The 25,012-nt window shown below is 40.6% G+C and overlaps 2 protein-coding genes across 12 annotated transcripts in view; one reads left to right on the top strand and one right to left on the bottom strand.

Moving 5' to 3' along the window:
• The window catches only part of LOC133367017 (poly(rC)-binding protein 3-like), a 482,686-nt gene that overhangs the window by 129,554 nt on the left and 328,120 nt on the right, over positions 1–25,012 (bottom strand). Inside the window, exon 1 of one of the 10 annotated variants that reach the window (XM_061590619.1) lies at positions 24,663–24,794. The exons of 8 other annotated variants lie outside the window; for them this stretch is intronic. The gene's annotated coding sequence lies outside the window, so the exon portion shown is untranslated. Of the gene's footprint in view, positions 1–291; positions 336–24,662; positions 24,795–25,012 lie in introns of those variants that run through there. One more of the 10 variants, XM_061590623.1, reaches the window with a different exon arrangement.
• LOC133366715 (coatomer subunit gamma-1-like) lies at positions 8,798–11,794 on the top strand. 2 transcript variants are annotated; one of them, XM_061590132.1, is made up of 2 exons: positions 8,855–11,423; positions 11,575–11,794. In XM_061590132.1, exon 1 carries the CDS (start codon positions 8,946–8,948, stop codon positions 11,379–11,381), a length of 2,436 nt encoding a protein of 811 aa, XP_061446116.1. In that variant the 5' UTR covers positions 8,855–8,945; the 3' UTR covers positions 11,382–11,423; positions 11,575–11,794. The 2 variants fall into 2 exon arrangements, with proteins under 2 accessions (XP_061446117.1, XP_061446116.1); XM_061590133.1 differs by having other exon boundaries at positions 8,798–11,794.

The raw sequence follows: 25,012 nt of genomic DNA, 5'->3' as shown, positions 1-25,012 counted from the left end.
GCCAAGAACTGGACAGAGTACTCCGGATGAGGCCTACCTAATGTAAAAATAAAGTGGAATTCTTGCTTTCTGTGACTTGGAAATTATGTTTCTAGTAACGCAGCCTAGTTGAGCTTATGACTGACTACAATCCTGAGCTCTTTTCCACATGTACTATTGCCAAGCCAGACATCCACCATCCTATACCTGTGTATTTGAGATTTTTCTGCCTAAATGCAAAAGTTTGAGCAGTTCCACCTTCCCTTTACCACCCATTAATATTTCACCACCCTAACTGAGCAGTGGGCCTACCTTTCCTTCTGCTTTCTCTTGCTTTCAACATCTCTTGGTGTTGCTCCTAGCATCTCTAGCTGGCCTCAGTTCATTCCAAGCTTTCCTGACACCACCCCTACATGTTTGGACTAGTTGTCCAAAGCTATCTGTCTTTCCTTCTACTTCTTACACAGTGACTGTTAGAGGAATGGAATCCACTGTAGCTGTTATTAAGCAGAGTGGTCTTTCAACCTGGCCATCTCTCCTTCTTTGAAGTTAATTGGTCTTTCATGTGTCCACTGTGACAGAAGAAATGCATGGAGGAGGCTATGGGGAAACGTTTTACCCTGGTGACCTATCTCCTCCCTGCCCCTCTCCCCATCTGCAGGTGAACTTTGACAGGTGGACAGAATCATGCCATAATGATGCCAGGGGATTGATGCAGTCTCAATGCGTGGATGAGACGATGGTGTCAGGTGGAAGGGCTTGGATTTGTTAGGCACTGGGGAACATTTTGGGACAAGCCGGGCCTGTACAAAAGGGATGGGCTCCACTTGAACCAGAATGGAACCAGACTGCTGGCACTTAAAATTAAAAAGGCAGCAGAGCAGCTTTTAAACTGACTGAGGGGGAAAACCCGACAGGAGCTGAGGAAGGTCCGGTTCAGAATAAACCTCCCCCCTGGGATAAAAGCCAAAGAAATGATGAAATTTTAAAAGGGGTAGGCCTAGAAGTAGGCATTGTGAGAGCAGGGGCACAGGATATAAATTCAGAAGAGCAAAATTACCACAGGCCAAACCACAAGTGCCAAAGACACTTGAAGAGAGACACTGCTTACAAGTGCCTGTACGCTAATGCTAGGAGCCTCCGAACCAAGATGGGAGAACTGGAGTGCTTGGTCTTAGAGGGGAGCATTGATATAGTGAGCATAATGGAGACCTGGTGGAATGGAGAAAACCAGTGGGATATGGTTATCCCTGGATATAAACTATATCGGAAGGACAGGGAAGGACGTATTGGTGGCGGAGTCGCTCTATACGTGAAAGAAGTCATTGAATCCAGCAAGCTCGAAACCCCAAAAGAGGCAGACTCCTCCACAGAATCGTTGTGGGTGGTGATACCATGCCCCAGGAGGGACTTAACACTGGGAACAATCTATCGTCCCCCTGATCAAAATGCTCAGGGAGACCTTGAGATGAGATATGAAATTGAGGAAGCATCCAAACTAGGAAATGTGGTAGTAATGGGTGACTTCAACTACCCAGACATAGACTGGCCGCATATGTGTTCCAGTCATGACAAAAAAGCAAAGTTTCTAGATATTCTAAATGACTATTCCCTAGACCAGTTGGTCATGGAACCGACCAGAGGAACGGCAACCCTGGACTTAATCCTCAGTGGGGATGGGGACCTGGTGTGAGATGTAAGTATTGTTGAACCGATTGGGAGCAGTGACCATAGTGCTATTAAATTAAACATACATGTAAATGGCCAATTGCCAAGAAAATCCAACACGGTCACATTTGACTTCAAAAGAGGAAACTTCACAAAAATGAGGGGATTGGTAAAAAGAAAGCTGAAAAACAAAGTCCAGAGGGTCACATCACTCAAAAATGCTTGGAAGTTGTTTAAAAACACTATATTAGAAGCTCAACTGGAGTGCATAATGCAGATCAGAAAAGGTACCGCCAGGGCCAAGAAGATGCCAGCATGGTTAACGAGCAAAGTCAAGAAAGCTCTTAGAGGCAAAAAGTCTTCCTTCAGAAAATGGAAGTCTTGTCCGAATGAAGAAAATAAAAAAGAACACAAACTCTGGCAAAAGAAACGCAAGAAGACAATAAGGGATGCTAAAAAAGAATTTGAGGAGCACATTGCTAAGAACATAAAAACCAACAACAAAAAATTCTATAAATACATTCAAAGCAGGAGACCATCTAGGGAGGCGATTGGACCCTTGGATGATAAGGGAGTCAAAGATGTACTAAAGAACGATAAGGAGATTGCAGAGAAGCTAAATGAATTCTTTGCATCTGTCTTCACAGTGGAAGATATAGGGCAGATCCCTGAACCTGAACTAACATTTGCAGGAAGGGATTCTGAGGAACTGAGACAAATAGTGGTAACGAGAGAGGAAGTTCTAGGCTTAATGGACAATATAAAAACTGACAAATCACCGGGCCCGGATGGCATCCACCCGAGAGTTCTCAAAGAACTCAAATGTGAAATTGCTGATCTGCTAACTAAAATATGTAACTTGTCCCTCGGGTCCTCCTCCGTGCCCGAGGACTGGAAAGTGGCAAATGTAACGCCAATCTTCAAAAAGGGATCCAGATGGGATCCCGGAAATTACAGGCCAGTTGGCTTATAATTTTCCTCCAGGAGACCTGGAATACCAATAATATATTGCTGGATGGTTATTCTTCTAGTGTCCTTCCAGCAAAAACATCAATAGGGATATGCAAAGGACGAGCTAAAGGAGGATTGGCAATTCTAATCTCTACATCAACGACTGCGCATCTTAAAAACACCCATCCATGTAACAATATTGCTATGTCTGTTTTGATGATGCTTCACTCTTTATCTTTACTCTTAATTAACGTTTATATCCCCCCACCCTTGTCACGGGTGGATACCGATCAAACATAGGATGACCTTGATACCTATATAACAGAGTTGGAGGCCCGGTTTCCCAAAGCTTTACTAATTATCATGGGGGACTTCAATGCCAGGATTGGTCCCAATAATGATATTCTCATGGCATCGAAACTGTGGGGGGGGGTGAGGACAATGGAAACTATGTCTACCACTCTGATAGGGCCTCCAAAGATCATAGGGTTAACTACCCGGGAATCTGCTTAACCCGATTAACTGGAAGTAGGAACCTTACTATCCTTAATGGATTAAAACCCTTGGATACTTGTGCCGAATACACCCACATCTCCAACAGAGGTAGTGTAATTGATTACATAATAATTTCCCACCAGTTACTGAACGTAATAGATAACTTCTCTGTGGGCATGAGACTAGATAGCGACCACCTGCCGTTAACCCTTTCAATCCAAACAAAAGAGAAAATTCGGTTAGAAATGAAGCACAAACCTGCAGTTAACCCAACGAACATATGCAGGAGATCTAACTGGTCCCCTCAAACAGCTTCTAAGATAGCAGCCTTTATCTCCTCCCCCTATGCCTTGGCCATTAAAGAACAACTAGGAAATCCCTCTAACATCCCATCGACCCTAAGTACTTATGATTCCTTGATAGAGATTTTAAATTCCTACTTAGTTTCCAATTTCCATAATAAGGAAAACCTAAGAGATGGCCGCCCAAAATGGTTTGACAAAGATTGCTTAATTGCTAAGAGACAACTAAAACAAACATACTTACAATACCAAGAACATAATGTAAGCAATCTCCCTTTGGAATACTATACCATTAAAAGGAAATATAAGTCCATAATAGCCGCTAAAAAGAGACAAGCACAGAATGAGGATTGGAAGTCACTACTACTTGCAGCCAAGTCCAAAAATCCAAAAAAATTCTGGTTCCTTGTATCTGGAGCCCTGAGACCCACCAATTATGCTACTTGTAATATCCTTTCCTACATATGGGAACAATACTACTTAGGTATACAAGAGGGTACTTGCCACTCTGCTTTAAAATACGCTTTTACCTTTGACTTTGTAAATTTACCAGTGTGGCCCCCTGTTTCCCAGGAAGAAATAACAGATCTAATCACTCGCCTAAAGGCCGCAAAGGCACCAGGTTGTGATAATCTACCACCAGAGCTTTTGAAAAACCATCAAGAATGGTGGGCCCCCATACTGGCTAATTTGTTTACTTTCATAAACAATACTGGCCATATTCCTGAGGCCTGGCGTGATGCTATAGTCATTCCTGTATACAAAAAAGGCCCAAGAGATGATCCCTCCAATTACCGACCAATTAGCCTGCTCTCGGTAATAGGAAAACTCTACGCTAGTTACCTGAAAGGAAAATTATCCACCTGGATAGAGGAGGAAAATATCCTGGAATGGGAACAGCTAGGATTTAGAAGAGGTAGCTCTGCCATAGATCACTGCATACTTTTACATCATTTGGCAGAAAAATATAAGACTCAAGTGGGGAATGGCCTATTTGTCGCTTTCGTGGACCTAAAATCGGCCTTTGATTCTATCTCCAGGGACAAATTATGGGCCAAATTGACAAACACAACCATTGAGAAAATATTGCTTTTTCTCATTTACAGCCTGCATCTGAACACCTCACTTCGTGTTCATTGCGGTAGAGATGGCGGACTGACCAACACAATTCCCACAACGAAAGGGGTTAGACAGGACTGCGTCCTGACTCCACTACTCTTTAACCTCTTTCTGAATGATCTGAGAACAAGATGTTTATCCCTGAACTTCCATGCGCCCAAAGTCAATGAGAACAGATGCCCTATCCTGCTCTATGCAGATGACGCAGCTCTTCTGTCATTCTCTAAAGTGGGCCTCAAACGTCTGCTGCGGGTTTTTATGGCATACTGCTTAGATAACCATCTAACCATAAATTTTACTAAAACTAAAACTGTAGTCTTCTCTAAGCGTCCTGTAGTCTCTGAATGGATAATCAATAGACAATCAATCGCCCAAGTTACTTGCTATAAATACCTTGGTATCATTTTTCACTACACTCTCTCATGGGCTGCACATATTTGCGCAGCGGTAATGACTGCTCGTTCCACAGCAAAAAACATCCAACGCTACTTCTACACCAAAGGGGGGCAGTATATCCCTGCAGCCATTCAGGTTTTCAAAACTAAGATCATTCCCCAACTATTGTATGGTGCCCCTCTCTGGATCTCTGCCTATAACCCTTCTATAGAATCAGTACTATCAACCTTTCTGCGTCAAATCTTCGGGATGCCAAGATGTGTCCCGAATGCCGTTCTCAGACTGGAAGTCAGTTTACCATCAATTGAATGTCAAGCATGGTCTCTCGCGTTCAATTACTGGATCAAACTTTCTTATAATTCCCCATCTAGATATTTAGCATCCCTCTGGGAAGATTCTTATCTTTCCACGTGGATGAAAACCTTTCATGATAAACTACCTAGGCTTGGCTTCTCCTTAGAACATCTAGCCTCCATAGACCCTACAGTGTTTAGATACTCCATCCAAAATAGACTTAAAGATATAAACCTCCAAAGCTCAACTGCAGCAGCTTCCAAAACCTGTTCACTCTTGCATCACAAGCTGTGCTTTGACCCTCTGAACCATGCTCAATATCTGGAGTTTCTAACAATTCTTAAATACCGCCACTCATTTGCAAAGGCTAGATTTAACTGTATATCCTCAGCAATATTAGAAGGGAGATACAAGGGAATAGCCTACGATCAGCGTTTTTGCCCGTGCAAAATGGGAGATCTGGAAACCCTCTCACACGTCTTTTTTGTTTGCCCACTATACTCACAAGAACACGATAAATACATTATCTCAATTATAAATAAACATCCAACTAAATCTCCTGAAAGCCTGCTTCTCTGTTTTCTGGAAGGTTCAAATAAGTCCCTAACGAGGTCCGTGGCCAAATTTGTCTACGCAGCACAACTTAAGAGGTTAAAACATTCCAATTAATTTTTTCTTGTAGATTCTATTTTTACTCTATTTTATTTCTACTTCATTTTCCTTTAGTCTTATTCCATTTTATCTACTGTACCATTTTATATTTGTATTTTGTATTTTATACACTTTCTATGGGTCTTTGACCGTAATAAACCTTGATTTGATTTAAAGCATATAGATAGAGGTGATCCAGTGGACTTAGTGGACTTAGACTTTCAAAAAGCGTTTGACAAGGTACCTCACCAAAGACTTCTGAGGAAGCTTAGCAGTCATAGAATAAGAGGAGAGGTCCTCTTGTGGATAAGGAATTGGTTAAGAAGCAGAAAGCAGAGAGTAGGAATAAACGGACAGTTCTCCCAATGGAGGGCTGTAGAAAGTGGAGTCCCTCAAGGATCAGAATTGGGACCTGTACTTTTCAACTTATCATTAATGACCTAGAATTAGGAGTGAGCAGTGAAGTGCCAAGTTTGCTGACGACACTAAATTGTTCAGGGTTGTTAAAACAAAAAGGGATTGTGAAGAGCTCCAAAAAGACCTCTCCAAACTGAGTGAATGGGCGGAAAAATGGCAAATGCAATTCAATATAAACAAGTGTAAAATTATGCATATTGGAGCAAAAAAACTGAATTTCACATATACGCTCATGGGGTCTGAACTGGCGGTGACCGACCAGGAGAGAGACCTCGGGGTTGTAGTGGACAGCACGATGAAAATGTCGACCCAGTGTGCGGCAGCTGTGAAAAAGGCAAATTCCATGCTAGCGATAATTAGGAAAGGTATTGAAAATAAAACAGCCGATATCATAATGCCATTGTATAAATCTATGGTGCGGCCGCATTTGGAATACTGTGTACAGTTCTGGTCGCCTCATCTCAAAAAGGATATTATAGAGTTAGAAAAGGTTCAGAAGAGGGCAACCAGAATGATCAAGGGGATGGAGCGACTCCCTTACGAGGAAAGGTTGCAGCATTTGGGGCTTTTTAGTTTAGAGAAAAGGCGGGTCAGAGGAGACATGATAGAAGTGTATAAAATTATGCATGGCATTGAGAAAGTGGATAGAGAAAAGTTCTTCTCCCTCTTCCATAATACTAGAACTCGTGGACATTCAAAGAAGCTGAATGTTGGAAGATTCAGGACAGACAAAAGGAGTACTTTTTTACTCAGCGCATAGTTAAATTATGGAATTTGCTCCCACAAGATGCAGTAATGGCCACCAGCTTGGATGGCTTTAAAAGAAGATTAGACAAATTCATGGAGGATCAATGGCTACTAGCCGTGATGGCTGTGCTCTGCCACCCTAGTCAGAGGCAGCATGCTTCTGAAAACCAGTTGCCGGAAGCCTCAGGAGGGGAGAGTGTTCTTGCACTCAGGTCCTGCTTGTGGGCTTCCCCCAGGCACCTGGTTGGCCACTGTGAAAACAGGATGCTGGACTAGATGGGCCACTGGCCTGACCCAGCAGGCTCTTCTTATGTTCTTATGTTCTTATGTTCCTCTGAAGACCTGCTACCGCCATCTATCAAAGAGGTAACCACTTTGAAATTTCAGTGGAAGAGAAAATGCTAAACCCTAAAACTGGAGAATTTTCCCCTCTGCAGACAAAGCAGTTTGTATTCAAAGTGCTGAGAGAAGTGCTTTGAATGCAAACTGCTCCCTTTGGAAAGAAAAAAAATGATCCTTTTAAAAACAGAGCATTTTTAGAGCACTTGGGAAGTCCTGCACAAGGGGCTTTGCAAGCCCTGTGCTTGGTGCTTGGGAAGTATTGAACACAGGGCTTGCAAGCCATTTTGTGCAGTGCTTCCCAAATGTCTGACAACCAGCTGGGTGCTTGAGAAACACTGTTCAAGGCACTTTGCAGGTACTGCCAATCTGCAGTTCCTGCAAAGCCCCTTTTGGCCAAGCCCTGCCTTTATCAAACTAAATGTATTGCTTGTTAATTAGGCAATTCATGTACACAGATCATAAAAACAAGATAGGCACATGCAAAGTACATTGAAAAATGGAAGTGCACTGCCTTCAAGTCGATCCCTACTTATGGCTACCCTATGAACAGGGTTTTCATGGTAAGCGGTATTCAGAGGGGGTTTACCATTGCCTCCCTCTGAGGCTAGTCCTCCCCAGCTGGCTAGGGCCTGCTCAGCTTGCCACAGCTGCACAAGCCAGCCCCTTCCTTGTCTGCAACTCCCAGCTGGGGGCAACTGGGCTCCTTGGGACTATGCAGCTTGCCCACGGCTGCACAGGTGTCAGGGCACGTAACCCCTGAGCCACTCACTGTGGGGGTGATCTTTAGCTGGCCCTTTACACCAAGGAGACACGAGTGGGGATTTGAACTCACAGACTCTGGACTCCCAGCCAGGCTCTCCTCCCCACTGTGCTATACCAGCTAAGTACATTAGATCATACTAAAATGTGGTTAAAAATAACAACATAGCAATATCTCAGTGGCATGGATTAACATATATTATAATCTATAGCAGTTCTGCATCACTGAAACCAATTTAATAAATTTAACAGCCCTATATGTCACATAATAATCTGTTCCAGCCAATATGAATAAAATTTTGCTTAAAGGAGACGTTTTACTAATCTCCGCAATAAGAAGCTCAAGATATCAGATCCTCAGGCCTGAATGCAGAGAGCATTCTAATAAAAAGTGTATCATCTCCTCTACCTTTGGCATCTAGCTGGACAGTGTCTAGCCACCCCATACTGATCACCATAAAGTCCCTTAACCTCCATCACCTGTAAAAAATTCCATCTACATTTGGCCAAAAGCCATACCAATTCACGTGAGCAAACAAAAGACAAATATGGAGACATTTTCCCAGGAAAGGTGGTAAAACCTTTATATATTGTATTGGAGTGGCATCTGGAGTTGTGGATGTGACCAGCAAGTAAAGGAAGCTAGGAGTTATTACAAGGACCATCACAAAAGGTGGGGGTTCCAATCCATTCCAACACTTGGAGAAAAGTGCTGTGCTGCAGGAAGCTCGAGTATTCAATGAGACACCTATAAACCCTCGGAAATGTGCTCATATCCTCACCAAGATATTGTATCTCATAAACCAGGGGGAGCACCTTGGTGTGATGGAAGCCACGGAATCCTTCTTTGCAATGACTAAGCTGTTCCAGTCCAATGATCCAACTCTCCGCAGAATGTGCTACCTGACCATCAAAGAGATGTCTAGCATTTCAGAGGATGTCATCATTGTGACTAGCAGTTTAACTAAAGATATGACTGGGAAAGATGACAACTATAGAGGTCCCGCTGTGCGAGCCCTCTGCCAGATTACTGATATGACCATGCTGCAAGCCATTGAGCGCTACATGAAGCAGGCGATCGTTGATAAGGTGCCCGGTGTGTCCAGCTCGGCCCTCGTGTCATCTTTGCATCTTCTGAAAACCAGCTTTGATGTGGTAAAACGCTGGGTGAATGAGGCTCAGGAGGCGGCTTCTAGTGACAACATCATGGTCCAATATCATGCCCTTGGCTTGCTGTATCACGTGCGCAAGAACGACCGCTTGGCTGTCAACAAAATGCTTAACAAGTTCATGCGCCATGGCTTGAAATCGCCTTTTGCGTATTGCATGATGATCCGAGTAGCCAGCAAACTGATAGAAGAAGAAGCTGGAGGCCGTGATAGCCCCCTGTTTGATTTCATTGAGAGCTGCTTAAGGAATAAGCATGAGATGGTGGTCTATGAAGCTGCATCTGCCATTGTTAACCTGCCCAGCTGCACGGCCAAAGAACTGGCACCCGCTGTGTCTGTGTTGCAATTGTTCTGCAGTTCACCCAAGGCAGCCCTTCGTTATGCAGCAGTTCGAACTCTGAACAAGGTTGCTATGAAGCACCCATCTGCTGTGACTGCCTGTAACCTTGATTTGGAGAACCTAGTCACAGACTCCAACCGCAGCATTGCTACCCTAGCCATCACTACCCTGCTGAAAACTGGCAGTGAAAGCAGCATTGACCGCCTCATGAAGCAGATCTCCTCCTTCATGTCTGAAATCTCAGATGAGTTCAAGGTTGTCGTGGTACAGGCTATCAGCGCCCTCTGTCAGAAGTATCCACGCAAGCATGCGGTCCTCATGAACTTCCTCTTCACAATGCTCCGTGAGGAGGGTGGCTTTGAGTACAAACGAGCCATTGTTGAATGTATCATTGGCATCATTGAGGACAACTCTGAGAGCAAGGAAACCGGCCTCTCCCACTTGTGTGAGTTCATCGAGGACTGCGAGTTCACTGTCCTGGCTACCCGCATTCTCCACTTGCTGGGTCAGGAAGGACCCAAGACCAACAATCCTTCAAAATACATTCGTTTCATTTACAACCGAGTTGTCTTGGAACATGAGGAGGTCAGGGCAGGTGCTGTGAGTGCTCTGGCCAAATTTGGGGCTCAGAATGAAGAAATGCTCCCAAGCATCCTAGTGTTGCTGAAGAGGTGTGTGATGGATGATGACAATGAAGTGAGAGACAGGGCCACGTTCTACCTAAGTGTTTTGGAGCAGAAGCAAAAAGCTCTCAGTGCTGGCTACATTCTGAATGGATTGACTGTATCCATCCCTGGCCTGGAGAGGGCCCTGCACCAGTACACTCTAGAGCCTTCTGAGAAACCTTTTGACCTGAAGTCTGTTCCTTTGGCAACTACCCCCATCACTGAACAAAGAATAGAAAATGTTCCTGCGTCTGCAGTCAAGCAGCCGGAGAAAGTGGCAGCAACCCGACAAGAAATATTCCAGGAACAACTAGCTGCTATCCCAGAGTTCCGAGGACTCGGCCCACTGTTCAAGTCCTCTCCTGAGCCTATCGCTCTTACAGAATTGGAAACAGAATATGTGATCCGTTGTACCAAACACGCGTTCACCAACCACATGGTGTTCCAGTTTGATTGTACAAACACCCTGAATGATCAGATCCTGGAAAATGTCACTGTGCAAATGGAGCCAACTGAGGGATATGAGGTCATGGGTTACATACCTGCCAAAAGTTTGCTATACAACCAACCTGGCACTTGCTACACATTGATTGCATTGCCTGAAGAGGACCCAACAGCGGTGGCTTGTACATTCAGCTGCATGATGAAATTCACTGTCAAGGACTGTGACCCGAACACTGGTGAAGCAGAGGAAGAGGGCTATGAGGATGAATATGTGCTGGAAGATATTGAGGTGACTATAGCAGACCACATCCAAAGGGTTCTGAAGCCAAATTTTGGAGCAGCCTGGGAAGAAGTTGGTGAGGAGTTTGAAAAAGAAGAGACCTTCACACTATCCACAGTTAAAACACTGGAAGAGGCAGTAGGCAACATTGTCAAGTTCCTGGGGATGCAGCCCTGTGAGCGGTCAGATAAATTGCCTGAAAACAAGAACTCTCATACCTTGTACCTGGCAGGTGTTTTTCGAGGTGGTCATGACCTCTTGGTTCGTTCTCGACTTGTCCTGACAGACATTGTGACAATGCAAGTCACAGCACGGAGTGGAGAAGAACTTCCTGTGGATGCTGTCATGGCCTCTGTTGGCTAAACATGATATAGGACTTTGTATTTCAAACTCCAAAGCTGAAGGGTATGTTGGAAATGTATTTCCACTATTCTGGACACTGAGAGAATCATTAGAACATGAGCTCTTTTTCTAATTAGAAAACAAAATCATTGTGTGGATTTAAAGCCACAAGAGTATGAGGTTTTCTGAAATACTTAACAGATCTTTTTTTCAGGATCTCTAAACTACTTCAAAAAAGCATCCTTTTCACATCAAATTGCAAGACTCCAGTGCCTAAAGATGCTTTCACCAGCTCTTCTTGTGGTAACAGTGTGTCACATCCCTTCTGGATCAGTGAAAGCCTTTATAAGTATGGCAATTTCTAGTTGTGTTTATGATTTTTTAAAACACCCTTCGAAACCAATTATGAAAATAAAAGCATTAATTTTTCTCAGTGTTGTTGCCAGAGTTTAGCTTTTTTATAGTGGCCTTGAAATAGAAGTCTGAGTTCTCTTTCATTACACATATCACCAATAAAATGACACAAAAAGGCTGCCTTTTCAAGAATTTAAAAGGAAAGAAGTCCCTCAGGACAGTATCTCTTGCCCACATTAGAATGAAATGCCAACCACATAGTACAAATCTAGTGGACCTATTACTTGTTTATATCAAAATTAATTGATTCTTCCCTTTCTCCTAAGAGAGTTGACTCCAACTTTTCTTTTGTTACAAAACAATCTTATATGTAAATGTAACGAGCTGCTTCTGATGGTGGCAACTGGCAGCAGAGAAGCAGCAGGAGTGATCTAGAATGGAGAAACATTGAACGGAGAAATGCTCCTCCCCTCTCCTCACTTTGCTCCAATTTACCTTCTGTCAAAGCAGTTACATGATGAAAAAATTGGGCTGCCATATCACACAGTTTGGCCCTAAAGTAGTAGTTTAGTGTTTGTGTCATTTTTTTTGTATTGCACAGTATCTGGAAAAAGGAATAGTCAAATAAATTGCTGATATTCATATTGCTTCATCGGTTGTAATGCAATTTATTCTAAAAAGTTATTTTATTCTGTAACTGGGCATGCACCAGTGTGGTTGTGTTTTATTCATAAGGGCTAATATTTTGCTTTGTTCTACTCTGCATAGTTTTGTATATAAAAGTTGTGGAGTGGCATCTGGTTGTGAGTTCCATGGTGGACTCATCAATATCAATCATCTAAAGACCTCCTGACAGGCACCATCATAGCCCCTCACAATCAAGTGGGCTAACAAAAAACTCAGCATAGAAATAGAAGAACACATCTTAGCTGTCCATGAGTCCCACCTCATGTCCTCATATGCTAATAAAGCTAGAGGTGAAACCAGCTGAAAAACTATCTTGAGCCAAAAATTAATGGCTGACCACTGAGCCAACATTCCCTCCAAATAATAAACTGTCTCTAGTAAAACAATTTTAGTACCCTCAAAGCTCTAGATAAGTATTTATGCAGTGCTGATACAATGTCTGAATGAGCCCACACAGGGAGTCCATACAACATCTGAGTCATTTGGCTTATGAAGTTCTTAAAAGGGGAACCTAAAACCAGAAAAGAAAGAAACCCAACCTAAACAAACCTAGAAAAATTCAGTTGGGCTAGATGATGTATCTATTCAAACATTACATATAATTTTATACTGTTTGAAATGGCTATCAGTCATAAGACATAATTAAAAACTTCCGTATGTGTCAATACAATGCCTTGTGTTGGGTATTTCTAACAAATTTAAATTTAACATACATAAAATGGCTAGCATTCATAAAACCATGTATAAAACAATAATATATAAAATGTCATTGTGCTGAACATATCCCACTGAAGATGACCTGTATAGGCTGAAATGTGTTTGGGATATGTTCAGCACAATGACATTTTATATATAATTGTTTTATACATGGTTGTATGAATGCTAGCCATTTTATGTATATTAAATTTATATTCGTTAGAAATACCCAACACAAGGCATTGTATTGACACATACGGAAGTTTTTAATTACGTCTTATGACTGATTTCAAACAGAATAAAATTATATGTAATGTTTGAACAGATAGATCATCTAGCCCAACTGAATTCTTCTAAGCTCTTAACAGGGAAGTCACCAGCTTCCTTCCTGATCCTACTGAAGAACAAAAAAATAGGATTTCCAGTTACTTTGGCTGTCAAAACTGTGGCTTTCAAATGTGCACACCAAGATCCAAAACTTTTGCGCTTTGCACCCAAGTATTCATACATATCAACTTGTTCATGCAGCTAGTTATCCAATTATCATCAATATTTTTTCCTCCTCTTCTCCACAACTAATTTTTTGTTTTGCAAAGATTTCCTGGCACAATAGGAACCTGCAGCCCTTAAAAGCATTCACAGATTCACCTGAATATATGACAAAAGAGCAGCGTCATCTGCATACAATAAAACAGACATATGCCAAACCAAAGAGGGTGGAAACTATATCATTAAGAAACAGATTAAATAAAAGAGGTGCTAACAAGCACACCTGGCACACTTCCTTATTCACAGTGGTGGAATCTAAGAGGTTACCACCACCTGAAATAGCTCTAACATGTAAACTGGAATTTTCTTGCAACCCCTCCTTAACACTTTACTGAAATACAGCCAGTTTATGCCAAAGGAGGGGCCAGGATATAGAATCAAAAGCTGCCCAAAGGTCCACAAAGGAAGCATAATGGCAGGTGGAGGGCAGGTGGGCATAGCGTGGCAGAAATGGCATCATGGGCTAAATGGGGAAGCCTGGTGGTTTGAATTAAGCTCCCAGGCTGGAGGTTCCCCACCCTTGCTCTGTGTATTATGATGCATGAACCTGTATGCTGAAGTCCCTGCAAAGGATCAAGCAGAAGTACCTGCTAGCTATTAGACAGCAATGCTAAAATTAAAGTTCCACAGACACAGAATTTATGTATATGTTTATTTACAGTATATATTACCTTAAGTGCATTTGGAGAACCTTTCTGTGAATGCACTCAAGGCAGTTTTAAATTTTAAATTTTAAAAAATGACATATAACTTAATATACCTCATATAAAAAGAAAAAGGGGTGGAAAAGGAAGATGAAAGCAAGCAAATTCAGGGGCCAATTCCTACATAATGTCTATAATAACTAGGTGGGCTGATCATCAAGGGAGACAGTTCCAGGAGGGGAGGAACCAATGGAATGGACCTTTCTGTCTTGCATCTCTCTTAGCCAGGTGGTAGAGTTGGTTTTCAGTCAACTGCACAAGGGTTACCTGTGCAGATGCCATTTGAAAGCTTCACTGTGGAACTGTAGACAGTGAAGTTGTGTATGTGTCAGAGTATATGCTCATAATTTGGAGGCAGTTGACAATTGTATGTGTATACTGACAATTCTAGGCAAATTTTGTAAATGCCCCAAAGCTCTGAGAAACACTGGTGAATATGATCATCTACGTGTAATTGGTAGCATTCACTTATATTTGAGAAGTACAAACATATCTATTTCCAGGTATTCACATAATTAATACTGAATTGTCAATATTCACCAAATTTTGGACATTCACTGTAACATGTATACAATGTCCTCACCAGGTTATTTTACATCACACATTTCAGTTTTTTGAGAGACTGAGTAATTAATATAGGTTAATAAAGTCTCTATTGAAAAAGAGCAAGATTGCCACAGACTACTATGAATCTGTTCAAGCATGGCGACATAAAAGCTATCCTTATGACATGATCTATAATGACAGTTTTATTTATTGCTACAGCTTGTATGCTCATACCAAATATATCCTAATAGATGCTTATAGATGAAAAGCACACGTCACCATACAATTTACTGTTGGCAATAGTCTTTTACATTAGTCACTCTAAATGGTCACAGTTTAGACAGACACATTCTGGCTTCCTTTGGTCAAGCATTTTATACGTCTTCATGTTTCTTTCTATACTTTTTAGCAACTAAATGCAAATAAACATGATACAAACATGCCATCAAGCTCCTGTTAGCTTTTGTTGCAGTCCCCGACTTACTTGTGCATCAGTCATCATAGTTTATATTTCAAAGTTTAATAACGTATAACATAAAGCCAGCTATTTATTCATGCCACAGCAGGCTTTTGCATGGGGATCAAGCAACATAAGTGGTTTTTATATGACAAGCAAGAATTAATAATAGTTCCACATGGTGAAATTCATTATCCATAACTCTGCTGCTTATTCCAACCTGATTCAACCACTTCCTTGGTTTCACTTCAGGATGAAAGCTTTCAGCTAGTCCTACCTTTAAACTCTCCAGTGGAGGGCTCACCCACTCTTAATCAAACTTAATCAGATTCACATTACTTCTTTGATACAGGAATGTAATTCTTTTCAGCTTTGATTGCTTGTTCCTTTTACCAAAATCCAATTTTAGGATAAGGTTATCAATTGCTACTAACCCTGATGGCTGTTCTCTAACTCCATAGCCAGAGACAGTATACTTCTGGACACAAGTTCCTGGAAAGCGCAGGAGGGGAAGGTGCTGTTGTGCTCGGGTCCTGCTTTTGGGCTTCCCAGAGACATCTGGTTGGCCACTGTGAGAACAGGATGCTGAACTAGATGGGGCTATTGGTCTGATCCCAGTAGGCTGTTCTTATGTTCTTGGTGCTGGAAGTTTCAGTTCGGGCAAACAGTGGGTAAAAAAATATGGCCATTGCCACAAAAACTATGGCAATGTCCATGTTTTTTGACATGACATCTATTTTTTTATTCACAGTGCATGAAACTTCATGAGCATTACATTCTGGGAAAACGGAGATGTTGGCTGCAACTGCAGCCACTGAGGGAACCACACACCCCTGTCATAGAAGCTATAAGGTCCTAAAGTAGCTAAATACTTATGCAAATGTAAGCAATTGTCTAATGACAGTGGAACGTGGAAGCAGTCACAGCATATGAAAAGTAATGTCCAGTTTAAGGGTCTTGAAAGAACAGGAATTGGAGAATTCAAAATACTCAATTGTGACTTTCTTAATATTCAGAATGAGCATATAAGAGATATTAATTGCTGGTGCTCTTTACAAGGATGTGAACAATTAGCCTGAAACTTGACAAAGGGCTTATTTCTGTGTTCTGAATGTCTTTGGAGTCAGAATAATATTCAGCTAGTAGCTCATTAAACTGCCAACATCAGAAACTATCTTAAAATTGCCTTTAAACAATGAATAGCTTCAGTGAGCCAATACAAAGTGAAATGAAGTTGAGCTTCAGGGGAGGACTATTACATGTGTATTCAAACATGCCTTGCTGCCAAATATCTGTAAAATGTGTGTGTAATTTCAAGTGGAAAAGTGGCACTAAGGAGGAGGTGCTGAACCCTTCCACAAGCCTGCCACAACTAGGAGAAAAATGCTCAGGGGAATGGCAGCAAATACTTTATTTTCACCATTTTCCCACTTGCAATCAGCTTACTTTCCTTTTTTAGGTTTTGGGTGTCAATCTAGACTTGAATACTTGGGTATGGTTACATTTAGATTCCCCTTCAGAGAAGAACTGAAATCTGTACAATAAATACATGCAAAAGAGGATCTGGGGATGGTCTTAGTGTTATGCAAAACAATCTAAATGTGCAATTATTTATAAAGCTATATCTGACTCACACTAGTAAGAATAAATAGGAAATGAATTTCATTTTGCACCAAATACCATGCGTAATTTCATCAAAAGGTATGATTTGGCTAGTGCCTCTCGATTCTCATAGGAAGAATCATATTTAAATGCATTTTTGATGATGCTCTCAGTTACATATATACAGTGCAGGTGGTATTTTATTAATAACCAATGGAAATTCTGTTCTGGCTACTTTATTATTTATCTCCCCACTCCATATATGGTTAAGTGCTTTTAGCGGTATTGACTTTTAGTATCCATTGGAGACAGAATATTTACTGTATGATAGTGGGGGAGGTTGGGGGGAGACTGAAGAAAAGGCCATAAGTTAAATCAGAATTCCATTTTCATAATGGTTTTAAGGCGTGGCTCCTGAGGGAATTCTGATAGCATTAGGAAAGTCTTCTATATATGGGTAGGTTGTCATTGCCCCTGAACTCACTAAAAGCCCATCCATCTGCGAATGTAATAAAGAGCAACAAAATGAAGGACCCTGCAGATGCCTGTCTGTATAAAAGCAATCCAGTTAACTGCTGCCTCTAAAGTGATTTCCAAGGTATCTTCCATTTCAAAAAAGTTATCTATTGTCTGACACAGATACAGTCTCATTCTATGCCTTGGCAACCTCAAGAATCCAAGCAAAAACTATTTCAGGCTTGACATCTAACTGCTGTGGTTATGTTTTAATTTGATTTCTTTGGTATATCTGGATTTTATGCTGTTTACCATCTTAGTCTGTCTTTTGTTTTTTTTCTATTTTGGAGTCTTTGGATGTGAATTTTTATTCCTGAAATCTGTCATGTACTCCCTGGAAAGCTGCACTCACCCTTAACTGAAAGCAGTAAATGTTTGTTGGCTGTAACATATTATATAGCCACTAGAATAGCTGTATACTATAGCAAGCATGGATTTTTCGCATTCCGCATTGTTAAATTGAGAATACCTGCCATGCCATTCTGCTGCTTTCCATAAGCTCATTTCAAAACAAAACCGTACAAAACTTATAGTCCTGAACTCAGAAACGCTTCCTTAACAACTCTCTAAGTTTTCATGGCGATACACAAAACAGTCAGAAAGAATTGAGAGTTCAAAGTGTAAAACAAGAGAAAAAAATCCAGACTCCTGTTGGACTTTTTTCTGTCAGTGGTCTCATAATTGTCATGTTCACAGAGTATCTGTAATCCTATTAGTGACCTTGCCCTATACTCTGACATTCATCTTCTGCAGTTTAAAAGTTTAAAAAATGCATGCCTGAGTTTTAGTTGATTTAAGAAATTTAACCTTGAAGCCTATTACAGCATCTGGCATGCTCAGTAAGAACCAATTGTCAGTGTTCTAAAAGCCAGACTCACAGCTGTTGGCTTGGCTAATCAGGGAGCCACATCCACGTCAGATATTTATTTCACTTGAGACAGTCATGGTTTCCCCCAAAGAATCCTGGGAAGTGTAGTTTGTGAAGGGTGCTAAGAGTTGTTAAGAGACTCCTATTCCCCCGAGAGAGCTCTAGTGGCCAGAGTGGTTTAACAAATTTTGGAATGATCTATATGACGAGGTGCGCCTGGCGCCAACACTGTCATCTTTTCGGCGCCAAGTCAAGACTTTCCTCTTCTCCCCGGCATTTTAGCATGTGTTTTAAATTGTTTTTATATTGTTTTAAATTTTGAAATTGTGTTTTAAATTGTTTTTAAAATATGTGTTTTAAATTGTATATTTGTTTTAATGTTTTTGATTGCTGTAAACCGCCCAGAGAGCTTCGGCTATGGGGCGGTATACAAGTGCAACAAATAAATAAATAAACAAACAAACAAACAGTCAGCCCCTCTTCTGGGGATTGTAGCTCTGTGAGGGGAATAGGGCCTCTCCTAGCAACTCTCAGCACCCTTTGCAAACTGCACTTCCCAGGAGTCTTTGGGGGAAGCCATGACAATCTAAAGTGAAATAAAGGTCTGGTGTGGATGTGCCCTGAGACAGTTTGGTTTAAATTTGGGTAGGAAACTACATGTGCCTGCTGTAGAATGAAAAGGTGGGGGAAACCCTGAAAAACAATGACACTGTTCACAATGTTTTCCTTTTGGAAAGGGAAGTGGCTTTCCCTCTGCCCAGTGCCTGCCCACCCAATCTCCTCCCCTACAAATTTGTAGGGTAGTACAGTATCTCAGAGAGGAGTTCAGGTTTCCTGCTCCCCTGGTGCATTCACTATAGCCATCCAATCTCCCTGCTTTATAAAGTTTGATAGAAATATCTGTTGGCTATAGATATGTTCTTAAACCACAATGTTTTTTTTTCTTATTAGTGAATTTATAAAAGGATGAACTTACAACCCAGGATAGCAAAGGACTTGGTGGTTAGTGTCAGGCCCAGGATGTGACTCAGGAACCAGACCAACAGCTGTAGTTAATTCGTGTTTTATTAGGGTAATGTCCAAACAAAGACTGCGTTTTCTCATGAAGCAATACAGGGATACAGGTCCTGCGGCATTGGGAGAAAGTTGACAGAGCAAGGGACTTCTTCCCGCCTGTTCTTTAAGAAGGGGCCAAACGGGCGCGCAATCTTTCGCTCCTCCTTAACTGCCCCTCAGGTACTGCCCGCCTTCCCCCCCTTCTCTCCTGTCTTTTCAGCTGTCTGCATGTGCGCGGTGAAGGGGGAAGCATCACACCCTCCTCTTCTGAAGTTTCCGATTCCAGGATGGGGGATAGGGGAGGGGCTGATGGTAAACTGCCTCCCCGCTTTTTGGCTGTGAGCAGCCCTCCCTCTTTCCCCTCTTGCTCTGAGCCTGAAAGAGGGGAAGGCGTGAGAATGTCCAGGGAGGGCTCAGGCTCCCCGTCGCTAAGCGACCTTATCACTGGCAGTTCCTCTGTTTCGTCTTCGCTCCAAAGGGGGGAAGTTCCTCCCCCTTCCCTCTGCCATCCATCCGAATACTCTTCTCCCAACTCTCCGGGATCCAGCTCCCCAGGATTGGGACCCCAGCTCTGCCTTCCGACAGTTAGAGAACACCTAGCTACTTTAAATGAGTTTAAGTCTTCAGGTCACGGCCAGAATAATTTCATCCCAGGGTGCTGATGACTGAAATCTCTGAGAGTTCTTGAAGAACGGGTGAGGTGCCAGAAGACTGGTGACTGGGACAAATATTAGTACTGGCTTTAAAGGAGGGAAAGAGCTGATCAGGATAACTACAAACTGAATATAAGAATATACAAAGATCTCTGATGGATCACATCAAAAGCCCATCTAGTCCAGCATCCTGTTCTCACAGTGGCCAACCAGATGCCCCTGGGAAGCCCACAAGCAAGTACAAGAGCACTCTACCCTCTGGCAACATCTAGCAACCGTTTTTCAGAAGCATACTGCATCTGACTATGGTGGCAGAGTACAGCCATCATGGCTAGTAGCCACTGATAGCCTTATCCTCCATGAATTTGTCTAATCTCCTTTTAAAGCCATCCACATTGGTGGTCATTGCCTCTTGTGGGAGTGAATTCCATAGTTTAACTATGTGCTGCATGAAGAGGCACTATCTTTTGTCTATCCTGAATCTTCCAACCTTCAGCTTCATTGAATGTCCACGAGTTCTAGTGTTATGAGAGAGGGAGAAAAGCTTTTCTCTATCCACTTTTTCCATGCCATGCATAATTTTATACACTAATGTCACCTCTGACTTGCCTTTTCTCTAAAATAAAAAGCTCCAAATCCTGCAACCTTTCCTCATAGGGTAGTCACTACATCCCTTTGATCTCTTTGGATGCCCTTTTCTGAACCTTTTCTAACTGCTTGGCTCACAAGGCAAAATTCCAGGGTTGATAAAAATCCATGTTTAAAAATAAATAAATAAATAAATAGGTTTTTAAATTTTAAATTGGATTTTTAAAATTTAAATCAGATTTCAAAATTTTCTTATAACAATTAGTAAAAAAAGAGCCTAGGTTAAACATATCATCATGAATACGTTAACGTCAGGTTATGGAGATGGGAGATAACCTGATTGGTCCTATTCTGCAGGTGGTGTATATGAAATGCAGTTCTTGCAGTCTCTTTCTGCCTTGCATCTCTCTAAGTGCAAAGATAGAGAAGGTCAATAAATCAAGAATTTGGGGAGATGGAGTAAATCTGAACAAGGAGACGACCACTGAAGTGGTAATTCAGCTCTTAACAGCACTAGCTTCTTCTGTAGGTGTAGAGAGATTTTTTTTCTTCCTTTGGACTAATTCATTCTAAATTGAGAAATAAGTTGGGAACTAAAAAAGCAGGAAAGGTTGTATTTCTTTTCCAGACAATGAACAAGGAAGCCAAAGTGAAGAAGAAGGCTAAGTTCATTGTACCACCCAATATTTTAAGTTTCTCATGTTGACTTGGTTGAAATTGCCTACATTTTATTTTTTAATGAACTATACCCCATCCCTGAATAGCAAGGTTCTCTCTGATATGCTGATATGGATGGAGTGCCAACTTCTCTATGAACAGAAATCACCAGAGAATTAACAGATTATAATGTGAGCAGGGATGCGTAGCTGAAAAACCTTGGAATTCTCTGTGTGTGCAGACTGACGCTGAAACTAGAGATAGAATTGACAGATCAGTCTCTCAGAAAAATGACATGTTTAAATAAGCCTTATGTTTTAAAAACCTCAGACTCTGGACTTCTACCTTGACATTTGTTAGACAATGATACAAAACTTCTGTCTTGTGTGTGTGTGTGTGTGTGTGTGCGCGCGCGCGCTGGCATCTTTCAAACCTGATGTGTCCTTCTTTCAGCTTTTTTAAAAAAGTCTGGTCTTATGTAGTATTATCAGTCAGAAAGAATTACAGCAGGATATGCTACCTGGCAGAAAGCTATTCCCCCCTCCCCCCCAACCTACTAAAAAAAAAGCATGCACACAACTTCATTAACTAAATGCACTGAATAAACCTTAACATCTCAGCTAAATCTTATCTGCTCTGGATTTGCTTCTTAGCACTAAAACCCAAGTGACCCATTTTTCCACCTCCTGTTGATTTTTTTGAATTGATGGCAAACCAGGCAGATTTTCACCCCTCTAAGTTACATTTAAAACATCTAGGAAACAATTCCTAAGACATCCTTCATTTTTGTAATCTTGCTACTCTTCATGACTGTTACCTTGGCTTCTTGCTTGTATGTTGATTCTTTTTCCCTTCTGCTTTCAAAATAAAAATGTGTTTTTCCCTAGGAAAGCTCAGTTGCAAGATATTTTTAAAAAAAGTTTATACCTTAAGGCCAATGTGATTTATGTTTAAGTGGATCTGTGCTCTTTTAATTATATGCAGTTATTAACTTCCAAGTTCTACCATTTCTTGGCACACGTTTGTTAAAATTACCATCACCCTTTTTTTGTAAAGAAAACCAAAAATAACAGTGAAAATAAAAAGCAAGCATGACAGAAATTACAATGAGCACAATTACTGGTATATTGCTTTGCCAATAGCCACAGATAGCAAGGTTCTCGAGAAGCTGTGCATAAACTCTGCCACATTTTTGCAACAGTTTTATTGCACCAGTTTCATTGCACCAGTTTTGTACTTGGCCTCCCACTTTTTCAACTGATAAAGACTCCTTTGTTGACAAGCATCCTGTTTTTGTTTTCTCTGTTCTGATGCATTGGCTGACACCACATACACACTATCCAAACAAAGCTTCTTTTCCACCTAAAAAGCACACTCACAGCAGAATTAAGCCGCTATGTAGCTGTAGCTATCTCCAGCTGTCATTACACGACCCTTAATGCTTACTCAGTTTTTCTTCCACAACCATTCAGGAACATACTAGTTGCAAAATTGTTCACTTTCCTACCAGCTGATTATTACTTTGTGTACATCAGACTCAGAAAGACCGCAGCTTTTATAAGCTATTCCTCTATAAGGAAGGAATTTATCTTTACCCTCAGCACGTGGGCACCAGTGTATGACACTGCTAGTACCACTTATATGTGTTCAACTTTACAAGAGATAACAATTTTTGCTTTTTCATTTTGAAAAAAATGACAAATATTAACAACTCAGTTTAATATCCAAACAAGACTTAACAGTACAATAGTGTAAAACTATATAATAAAAAGATGTATTTTTTTGCAATAGTTGATCTTTGTTTTTATTGTATTTTTAATGTTTTTGTTGAAGGTTTGTTTGATTTTAACCAAAATAGCGGCATACAAATATATTTATAAATAAAAATTAAAAAATAAATTCATCATAATGAATTTTCACATTAAAACACACACATACACACGCACAAATCCACAGCAGCTAAATATAATAACAAAACTAAAATAAAGTCATATATTATATATATGGGGTGGAACCCTGAAGTCAATGTTACAGCTAAACTTTTTTTAGTGATCAGATGTTGGTCACAGAAGGTGGGGGGAATGATCACAGACTAATTGTATAAAAATGGCTGCTAGAAATGGCATTCACGTAATCAATCTATGCATACTGAGCACATTATTGAGTTTTGTTACTTAAGCTTATATTTTATAAACTTTTAACATATTTGACAGTGGGGTAGGGATGTTGTTTCACTAAAAGCCAAATCAAACATAATTTTTGTTGCTTTATTATCATGCTGCTGAAACATGTAGAACTAAAATCTAATACCAGTGCATTTCTCGAATGATATGCTTTTATATTCAGTATATTAAAAATAGCGGGGCATCCCCCCAATCATTTCCTCCAAAAGCTCCACAATGTATAAAACACAGGGTAAATATTGAACATGATGTTTTTGTAATTAGATGAGAAAAATGTGTCATATCTTTTTGGGCAGTTCACCTGCTATGCTTGCTTTTAAATGTCTTTCACAAACTTGTAGTTTGACTCGTATTTGCTTATCTTTGATTAATCTTGGCTTCTCCTCTTCCTAATTTTGACAAATTCTCTAAAATATTTTTAAATTAAGGAGATATAAAACATCGAACAGTGTAGTTCCTTTTATTTATCGTAGGTTAAAAATTTAGCTATTTCTAGTTGTAGCTTGTCCAAAATTGTAGCTATTCTGCACTGATCATTATTAGCTTAGGTGAAGAAGCAGAAAATCATGTCTTTATTTATAATGTTTTGAGGAGAAAACAAAAAAGAGTGAATAGAAAGATCAGACGTTAAACTATTACAAAGTCTTTTTTTAAAAAAAAGTACATATTTATACTCAACATGTTAATATCAGATGCATTAAAGTTACATTATTACATTTAACAAGCCCAAAATATATGAACTGTATTCATATGAAATAGTACAACAAAATATTTTTATCAGTCTTCTGACCATTTATATCATACCAATTTTATTTAATTTTTTCCTGCCTTAATACTACAACAACAAATCCACAAAACCAGTGAAAGTATTCACATTGGTTTCTGTCAACAACTTCTGATAGACTAGAGGGTTGCTCATAAAAAAGCCAAAGAAAATTAAGAGATGGCCATTTAACTTTAGAAAGTAAAAATCTATTAGGGCTTTTTGCATGTCAGCTTTAAGTGTTGATTCTAATGCTAGCATAGAAATTATTTACGTTCAAATCATGTACTACGTTAGGAAAGGCTTGCTTTCTTCTCTGAATTTGTGTCATATTTCAAGCAGCCTATTAAAGGGAAAGAGGAATTCTAAATAATATTAGAGCATTTCAAGCCTCAGATGACAGATTCAAACTCGGTTACTCACCTAAGTGAAGCCAACATATTTCTGACGACAACTTCTAATGAATATTTTAACACAGCCCTCTTGTTCATATGATAACCCGCATGTGAACACAACCCAAATTACTCTTCAAGTAACTTGCTAGCTTTAAATCTTTTCAAGATTTGCTCATTGTTAGGCTGCTCAGCTGTCAGCAGCGCTAGTAAGCAAACCATAAACATCACTGATGAAATTCCTAACAGATGTGGGCAAAACACAGCAAGCTGCATTTTAGAGAATACTAGACGGAAACATATCTTTCTAGCTCCAGTTTAAGTCTTGACAACACACTGAATATTGCTGGTGAAACCTTTGGTGTCTCTGAACAGCTACGT

The sequence above is a fragment of the Rhineura floridana genome, chromosome 11, assembly GCF_030035675.1.
Source record: "Rhineura floridana isolate rRhiFlo1 chromosome 11, rRhiFlo1.hap2, whole genome shotgun sequence".
Classification (NCBI taxonomy): Eukaryota; Metazoa; Chordata; class Lepidosauria; order Squamata; family Rhineuridae; genus Rhineura; species Rhineura floridana.
Note: the sequence above shows the minus strand (reverse complement) of the source record. Positions and strands in the feature narration are given on the sequence as shown.